The following is a 9,553-nucleotide window of genomic DNA, read 5'->3' as shown; positions in this document are numbered from 1 at the left end:
TACAGTAACGCTAGAACTCATTGATGTATAATGAATCCCTGCCGCTTTAAGACACGATCAAGTCACTATGGGTTTTTATTTGATGATTAGTTAATGGATAATTACTAAACCCTTTGGTAATTTACCGCTGGCTTTAGTGTTTGGAATATAATTCATTTTGGAAGATAAAAATGAGGTCTCACTTTTATAATCTAATATATTACTTGTTGCTGCCAGTGTGCCTGAAGGTGAAGCTGAATACATAATAAATCCATATTTTATCAGACAGTTTAACAACAGCGCTGCCTCTGTGGACTTTGAGGTTGTTATATGTAAAGATATATCACCACATTTGCATAAAAATTAATATATAAGCATAAATTAACAGAGGGAGTTTGATCCATATTCAATTTGACTTTTTTTCTTTATTTATTTTTCACAGATTTGATAACAGGTGTGTCATTTACTGAACTCACTGTTGATGTTCCAAAATAATCTATTGCAGTTTATTGAAACTGGCATCAGTCCCCCGTCCCCAGAGAGCTTCAGTGTGCAGCAGTTCCTGTTTTAAGTTTTATCAAACTCAGATATAAAGGTTTCTGGGCTTCTTTGCTTGGCGGCCTCGAGAGTCTAGGATCGCCACTGTGGATTAACATTAGTTGGACGAGGCGGCGGCAAGTGACTGAACACCAGGTTGTAATTTTTTCAAATGGGGCACGTCAAGAGTAATTTTTCCTTTGATTATCACAATGCTCTGTTTTGATTGCAGCCATGTGTGTGTGTACTAGTGTCTAAACCGTAAATGCGTCACTGAGGTGCTTTATTATCTATCAACTGCAATATTCAGCTTTGTTCTGGTTACTGATTGACTCAGATTAATCCCCTCATTCCAGTGTCCTGTACATGCATGTGTTGATGCAACAATATTTAACTGGTTTACCATCATGATAAGAAAAGACGTGGTTAAGTAACGCTAGACTCATGATGTATAATGAATCCCTGCCGCTTTAAGACACGATCAAGTCACTATGGGTTTTTATTTGATGATTAGTTAATGGATAATTACTAAAAGCCCTTTGGTAATTTACCGCTGGCTTTAGTGTTTGGAATATAATTCATTTTGGAAGATAAAAATGAGGTCTCACTTTTATAATCTAATATATTACTTGTTGCTGCCAGTGTGCCTGAAGGTGAAGCTGAATACATAATAAATCCATATTTTATCAGACAGTTTAACAACAGCGCTGCCTCTGTGGACTTTGAGGTTGTTATATGTAAAGATATATCACCACATTTGCATAAAAATTAATATATAAGCATAAATTAACAGAGGGAGTTTGATCCATATTCAATTTGACTTTTTTTCTTTATTTATTTTTCACAGATTTGATAACAGGTGTGTCATTTACTGAACTCACTGTTGATGTTCCCAAAATAATCTATTGCAGTATATTGAAACTGGCATCAGTCTCCCTCGTGTCCCAGAGAGCTTCAGGTGCAGCAGTTCCTGTTTTAAGTTTTATCAAACTCAGATATAAAGGTTTCTGGGCTTCTTTGCTTGGGGCCCTCGAGAGTCTAGGATCGCCACTGTGGATTAACATTAGTTGGACGAGGCGGCGGCAAGTGACTGAACACCAGGTTGTATTTTTTCAATGGGACGGAAAAGGTTGACGTAATTAACCGATATGTACAAGATAAGGTCGGTGATAAGGTTCAGTTTTCTCCTTGTGATGTGTAAACTGATGATGGCGTTAACCACTCACAAACAGTCACAATGATCTGATCATTTCTTAAAGCTCCTCCAGTGTAAAGGTCTGTGTCCATGTGTAGTGTGATTATAGATCAGGTCTAGCTTCTATATTAATACTGTGAAAGTATCAAAGCCTCAGTCCACAGAGAAATGCACACAGCCTGTATTCAGAAACTGAGCCTTAAAACCAGCCGTCAGGACTTCCTGGAACTTTGTGATGTCACAACAAAGCAGCCACCTCTCTCTCTCTCAGTCTCACCGCTCTGCATTTCCTTTTGCTGATCATCCACTACAGATCATGAGTATCTCCGTAAGTCTGAAGGCTCCGTCTACCTCCACGACGTGCTCACAGGACAGACGGTGGAGTTCTTGAGCAAAGACAAGTTTGTAAGTGCCCCCCCCCCTCCCCCCATGCACATCTGTGTTTCTTCAGTGTAAACATTGTAAACCACATGACAACAGCATGAGAACTCCATATGAAACGTGAAAAGTTTGTGCTTCTCCTCCAATGCAGAACGAGAAGCAGGCGTACGACTACCAGCTGTCTGCAGACCACAAATACGTTGCTTTCATGAGCAACCACTCCAAGGTGCGTCAGCTTTTTATTCACGTTAATCTGATGCATGTTTTAAAGCTGCTGGGTGATGGCTTGTTTTGTTTGTGCCCCGTTAGCTGTGGAGACATTCGTTTACAGCTTCATATTCACTGTATGACCGGACGTTAGCGTAAGTACCCAACTATGAATCTTAATGTCTTTATTTTCTGTCTTTACTCTCATAAGAAGTTTATGCACAGTTAAACATTATCTGCCTATTTCATTATGTTCCTTTCAAAATAAAATGCTCTGGAGCTGGCTGCAGCTGAAGAAGTAAAGTGCACATCCCTGATGTATTTCTTCAATTTGTTTGCAGCAAATTTTTCACACCCTCTGACATTCCTGATGAAGTCCAGTACTTCGCCTGGGCCCCCCAAGGACACAAACTGGTGAGGCTGTGGATAAAGCTTGTGTGTGCACATAACTCTGAGTGACATGTTCTGCTTTGAAGCGGGTGATAGATGAGGAGATCGAGCACAACCTTTTCCAAACACTTCCCCAAGGCTTCAAAATATGTTGCCTCTGAGGGTTCAGCACACAAAGCTTTTCTGAACGTGTGTGTGTGTGTGTGTGTGTGTGTGTGTGTTTGCATTTCCAGGCCTTTGTTTGGGGGAATAATGTGTACATAAAGACGAGCCCTGGGTCCGCACGACAGCAGGTCACGTTCGATGGAGAGGACAACCGGATTTTAAATGGGATCCCAGACTGGGTGTATGAGGGTGAGTGGCCTGTATGAAACTATAAGGCTCCTCATTTCCACCAGTAATGTGTATGTGGACCAGGGGAAGCAGCCGCACAGATTAAAGGCTAGTTTAGCTTTAGCTGGGTTTGTTAGCAGCTAGCAGGTGAAGGTGGAGTCTTGTTTGTGTTTGATGAAAATTAGTAATTTTTACACCATGAAATTTGGGAAAATAGTGTCAGGATTTTGGACACCGCTGTATATTGTCTTTGTAATTGAATCATTTTCTAATCAGGAAATGATTTAGCACAAATTGACACTAAATACAGGTGTTAGCCTTTTATCTGAGGGAGACCATCTATTGTTAAAGTGATATATATTATAAAGCAACAACGGGCCTACTTTGTGCTGTAGGTCAGTTTTTGGCTCAGCCTCTCACGGCCCTGATGATGTGAAGGTTGTGGTGCGTTTGGACCCAGATGCAACCAACAGGGGAGTCTGTTTGAATGTTTTAATAACGAAAAAAAAGGTGCCAACTTACAAACAAGGAACCAGCTGAACTGGGGGGGGGGGGGGGGGGGCAATTACAGATAACAGCAGATAACAACAGACAGAACATATGCATTAAATGGACACCTGGGAGGCGAGGGTGATTGAACACAGGTGGGGCAGACAATCAACAAGGAGGGAAACAGGACAGAGACATTTGCATCAGTGTTGTTGAATCAAAGTCAAATCAAAGTCTGAGCCAGGTCAGAAATCTTGGGAATGCTTTTGTGAAGTCATTGTTTCTCCATTTCTCCAGAATTTCACAATTCACTGTGAAAAACCTTTTGTTGTTAAAGTGCTGGATATCTGCCCAGTAGAGGACTGATGGAGCTCTTCAGCTGCAGTGAAAACATCAAAACTGACCACAATCATGAGCACATGCATTTTATTTTTATTTTTATTTTAGCATAAGGAAGTGAACTAAATCAGCTTCACACTTTCCCCCTTCCAGAGGAGATGTTCTCAACCAATCAGGGCCTGTGGTGGTCGCCTGGAGGGAAGTATGTGGCTTATGCTGAGTTCAACGACACCGAGGTCCACAACATAGAGTACACCTGGTACGGCGAGAACCAGTACCCCAGAACTGTTTCCATTGCATATCCAAAGGTGGGACATCAACACACACACACACACACACACACACAGCTTGTTTCACTGTAACGAGCTTGTTCTGGGATCATTGTGTTGTGTTCAGACTTGTTGGCGTGGTCGTTGTTACCTGGTGTATTTGACGTTGTTTTCCTGATGCAGCCAGGTACGCCCAACCCTGTTGTGAAACTGTTTGTTGTGGACACTGACAACACAACAGAAATCACCGAGGTCCTTGTTCCAGCCTCATTCAGCACAAGGTAACGTAACAGCGTCTATTATGTGGATCTATTATACAAGAAAGTGAGAGATAAACAGTGACATGTGGTGGAAATTACTGTGATTAAGTCGCATAAACAAGGGAGTTTTATTCAGCTGAATGTGCTGCAGACACAAAGACTGTAAGTCAGCATTTCTGACAGGACAGTCTGCAGCTGCATTTTCATACATAGCATTGTCCTTGCTGATATGTTCCCAGACGGCCCAGCATACCTGCTTAATGAGTGCACTGTGGTCATGTGCTAGTGATATGTGAGAACAGCAGTTAAAGGATGAGGGGACAGATCTGTCTTTTCTTTCTTGCCCTCAGTGAGCACTACTTGGCCACTGTCACTTGGGTGACAGATACCCGTATTGCTGTCCAATGGCTGAAGAGAGTTCAAAACCACCTCATCCTTCAGATCTACAGCTTAAGTGGATCCAGATGGGATCCTGTTGAGGTAAAACATGTCATCAACAAACATACAAACAGTATGTCACAGGAGACATTAGGGGCTGTAACAGGCTGAAACACAGGGCCTCAATCACATGGTGCAAGTTCATTTAGTGTGCGCCTGCCTGTGTAAACACCTTACCATCCCGACAACACCTCCTTAAAATAACAGTTAAATACTGCACCATTAACTTAGTTAGTTAACTTAGTTGCCTTAGTTGAAGAAGCATATGAAAGGGAAAAGCTCAGGTATGTAGAGTTAGGGGCAGAAGCAGAGCAGCGAGGATGGAAAGTTAGGATTTGTCCAGTGGAAGTAGGATGTAGAGGATTTGTAGCAAGGTCTGTTGTCTCTTTGGTGAGGGAGTTAGGAGCAAGTGGACAGAGTGTGAGGAAAATAGTAAAGGACATGTCAGATGAGGCAGTAAGATCCAGTCAGTGGATTTGGATGAGAAGAAGTAATGGTAGCTGGGGGCCCAGCAGGGGGAGCACTTAGGATAGACAGACTCTTAGGAGAAGCAAGGAAGAAAATCCAGGAAGAGGAAGTGTTTTTAAGTGGGGGGTGTGGCCTGTGTGAGCCTCTTTGAGATCATGCGGTTAGTCCAGGTGAGGTGGCCTGTATTGGCTGTTTGCATTGTTTGAATTGGTCTGTAGTGTGTCTTTGACTGTTTGTTTAGGTGAGTTTGTTTGTTTTAGGTGAGTTGTTGGAGAGTGGGGGAGTAGGTAGAGCAGAACACCCCAAAGACATGTTAGTTATCGCTGCTCATTAGTCTGTATAGCTGAATTAATACTTATCATAGGACTTAGGATGTTAAGCTTAGGGAGCTATTCACTGAGTCTGGTCCATTTTCTGTAGCACAAGTTTTTTGTGTTTGTTTACCTTAAATTAAAAAATACTGTCATTTTCTTACATTTATACCTGACTGACTAATTTATGACTTTTGTGGATGTTTTATACACTGTAGAGCGTCTGTGTGTTGGTCCTGGAAAGTATTAAGTCTGTAAAGTAAGCCGCTGGGTCAGAGGTGAAAAAGAAGCATCTTTGTCAAGACTTGTAAGTCCTGTTAAATCTTAAAAGAGATTTCAACATACAACCTTTACAACGGGTGTTTGGGGCAGCAGCCAAACACCCCTCTGTTCTCTACCCCACTTAGTACAATCCAGGCCCCCCCCCCCCTTGTATAAATCCAATCAAATTGGATTCACCCACTTCCTGTTTGACAGTCTGACCTTTCACCTTGGCTTGGAGGTAGCATGGACGGGAACACACGCTACAAACATTTGGGTAACTTGATTTAAATGAAATTTCACTAAAGAAGTATGAAAATAAGTAACATGAAGTGCCTTCGTGTCGCTCGTCCATTAACTTGGAGGTCATGTCAAAGTAAATCAGAAGTTAGTCTGAAATGAAAAACAAGCAAATGATTGACAGTTAGCTAATTTAGCAAGCTAGCTGAGTTAGCCTCACATGCTGAAGCTTGTGTGTTGACTTTGAAACATCTTAACTGGTGATGTCATTGATAGGAAATGTAGGAAAAGGCTAAACATATCAAGCTGTGCTCCATCCAACTGTGAAGTGCAGCTTTGTCATAGTCTGACATGACATGAGGCGCTGCTTCTCCTCCTGTAACAAACCCTGATTAACACAGAGACAGAAATGAAATGTCAGTCTTGCCAAACTGAGGGCTTTTAAGCCTTCACCCTGCCCCCAACAGCCTCTTGTGATTCACTGTGTAAGATAGATAGATAGATAGATAGATAGATAGATAGATAAATAAAAAACTCAGCTGCTGATTTTCTGTCTCATAGCTCTCTACTTGTGATTGTCCAGAAATACAGCACTAGCTCAAAACTGGTAATGAGCTGATTTGAACCAGAGTCTTTGAAATTGCTGCCTTGTGGTCATGAACAATTCCACCATGCCACCAGCCCCACTGGCAATGGGAGTTGCTTTCGGCACTTGAACATTGATGGCTTGAACCCATTGACTTACCAAGCCTGACCCAACGAGGGTGTCTTTCTTTTAAGACTTGCCTCTGTGTGACGGTCCCAAAAAGTAGTGAGATGAAATGAGATTTGAACTCTCACCCTCTGAGTTTCTAGTGTAACCCTGTGAGCCAATCAATCAGTTGGAAGTAAAGATGGCATCTTCCTCAAGGCTTTTCAGTGTCAGTTGGAGCTAAAGGTGGCATCTTTCTCCAGGTGTTTGTCTTCCCTCAGTGTGTTGTGATGAATATACTATGCTCTTTTTTTAACCAAATTATACTGTGGCTTTTAATGACTTTTTAGGCCTTACTATGTCTGTTTCACACACTGACTCAATAGCTGGACGACAACAACAAAATGGGAGCCACAACTTTCAAATGATTTATTTAAGAAATGGAAAACGAGATGTGGGTGGACAAATAACTGCAATACAATGAGCAAAAGAAAAGAGAGGCCACAACCACCATCAGGTCTGTGAGGCGCGTGGGAGCAACAATGAAGACAGCCAGCGAGGTGGGAGAGCCAAGATTTAAAGGGGGAAGACCGGGCTCAGGTGTAGCTCAGGTGTTAGCACAGGTGTAGTGCGTCAGGCTGATCCCTGCATCCAGCACCTGAAAGGAAAGCAACAAAGACAAACATGGATCCCTAGCGCCCCGGGGGAGGGGTTGTCACATGTCATTTTAGCATGTAGGAGGTTTTGATGCCTTACTATACTATGACTTTTAGATATTTTTGTGCCTTTATATAATATGCAGTTTGTTTGACTTTTTTGGCCTGAAAATACTATGACATCTCTTCAGTGTTCCAAGCCAGTGACACAGCTGAGAGCAATGAACTTACGTGAAAAGGGGCAGAGGCGTCCCCGGGCGTCCCCTGCTCGGTGGACTCGCGCAGGTAGACTCGCAGGTCTTTACTCCCGTTGGTCTTCACTCACGGAGGTCTGAACACGGGGGCGACACGTGGGCTGACGCTGGGCTGACGCTCCAGCGGTGCACTGCTGCTCATGTACCACTCGGCTGATTGCTCCCCACCTGCCAACGGCCAATCGCGGCTCAGCACCCGAGCCTTCACAGGTGCGCCTCATTCACGCTCCTAATTGGACACGGAACTTGCTCCTCCCTTCCTCTCCGCATGTTCCCCTGCAAGAACACAAACACAAAATAAACACTTTGCAAACATCAGCTCACAAATGTCCATTAGTCCCTCCTTCCCTCTAAAATGACATCTGTGTTCCCCTTGGACACTGCCACCAGGAAAACAAACTACAAGAGACTCGTCACGATCGAGGCAGAAAAATGAATTCCCTAATACATCAGCATCATGTCACAATCTACATCTGCCCGCACAAACTCTTAACTACTACAAAAACACACAACACCTTCTGGAGCGGTCCGGTCACCTGCTGGTCCCAGACGCACCGAGAGAGAGAAACTATCTGTAATGATCTAACTGCTAAGCTAAAGCCACTGACTCATCGAAACAACACACAAGCAAATCACTCAAAACACACAGAGCAGTAATCTCCTCCAGAGACCCCGCTGACTGCAGCACATCACTAACTCCTGCTACTAAAAACACATTTTACTACGGTACAATTCAAAACTCTGCATGAAACTGTTCACACCTAAAAGTACCACACAAACAAACACAGCTCTACAGTCTCTCAATAAACATGTTACATGTTCTTTCCCCCACAATCAACTTCCTGCAATGAAACCTTGTCGAGGGCATGGCGACCTCCTTCACGCTCCTAACTGCAGACCTATCAGGAGTTCACTCTACATCCTCAGTAACACTTCTCTCCACATCCCATTTGTCACGTCCAACCAGCTGCAGGCTCACGCATCATAAGACACATTGACATACATGAAATGCACAACAAACATTTGCACCACCACCTTTGTTGATGTCCCACACATTTCCTTCTGCATGGTGTTGGTGTGTGATGCTCTCAACCCCACAGAGCTCCTGACCTGCTTTCTTTCTTTCTATCTATCTACACGATATACGGATGAGTTGGAACGCAGTATTGTGCTCTCTTTCTCTGTCGGTGCATTTCCACAGAAGGTGTTCTTCTCTTAAACTGGCTATGAAGACAACACTCACACAAAAGGAGAAGTTTCTATCTTGTCACTTTTGTCTTTCTCTTCTCCCTTCAGACACCGCTCTGACAAACACAGCAAAGTCTTTACAGTTAATGAACCGATTGAACCGTGTATTCGCACATCGCCCTTCTTTCTCTAATCCTGGACTCCAGCCCTCTCTCTTCACCACCAATGATAACAACTTTCCCTGACATCAAGGACCATTGTAATGCAGACAAACTGATGTTCACGCTTTCTCCTGTGCACGCAGAAAGCCAGTTATACACATATAACTATGTCAGATGGTGATATCTGCGCTGTTCGTCTAGACTGAGCTCCCCTGGGTCCCACATTGACAGCTTCATTGCTTACTATGTTTCACACTCTGCTACCTACCTGGTCAGGTAGTGTGAAGCAACCCGCTCCCAGCGCTGAAAGTCACTGCCGTCTGCGCCTGCTGATCTCGGACCTTCTCCAGAAGCTGTGGTGAATATCTGAAAGCAGAACACATCAGGTTTTAATGAAGACGAGAGCCGCAGTGATTACACAATGCACAGGTGAAATAAGAAGGCTAAGTTAGGTTGCAACCTTGAGTAAGAGTCTCCCCTCCGATTCCCGAGCAGAAGCGTGAACT

General features: G+C 43.4%; 1 protein-coding gene across 2 annotated transcripts in view; it reads left to right on the top strand.

The window, feature by feature from the left end:
- The window catches only part of LOC111222776 (dipeptidyl peptidase 4-like), a 17,914-nt gene that overhangs the window by 3,874 nt on the left and 4,487 nt on the right, over positions 1-9,553 (top strand). For both annotated transcript variants that reach the window (XM_022746620.1, XM_022746619.1), the window contains exons 5-12: positions 2,025-2,116; positions 2,244-2,318; positions 2,402-2,454; positions 2,641-2,713; positions 2,923-3,043; positions 4,004-4,158; positions 4,303-4,400; positions 4,730-4,859. In XM_022746620.1, the coding sequence (XP_022602341.1) occupies positions 2,025-2,116; positions 2,244-2,318; positions 2,402-2,454; positions 2,641-2,713; positions 2,923-3,043; positions 4,004-4,158; positions 4,303-4,400; positions 4,730-4,859 (797 nt within the window). The remainder of the gene's footprint in view (positions 1-2,024; positions 2,117-2,243; positions 2,319-2,401; positions 2,455-2,640; positions 2,714-2,922; positions 3,044-4,003; positions 4,159-4,302; positions 4,401-4,729; positions 4,860-9,553) is intronic.

Source organism: Seriola dumerili, unplaced genomic scaffold, assembly GCF_002260705.1.
Source record: "Seriola dumerili isolate Sdu_G_001 unplaced genomic scaffold, Sdu_1.0 BDQW01000105.1, whole genome shotgun sequence".
NCBI lineage: Eukaryota > Metazoa > Chordata > Actinopteri > Carangiformes > Carangidae > Seriola > Seriola dumerili.
The sequence above is the reverse complement of the archived record's forward strand: the minus strand, read 5'-3'. Positions and strand labels throughout refer to the sequence as shown.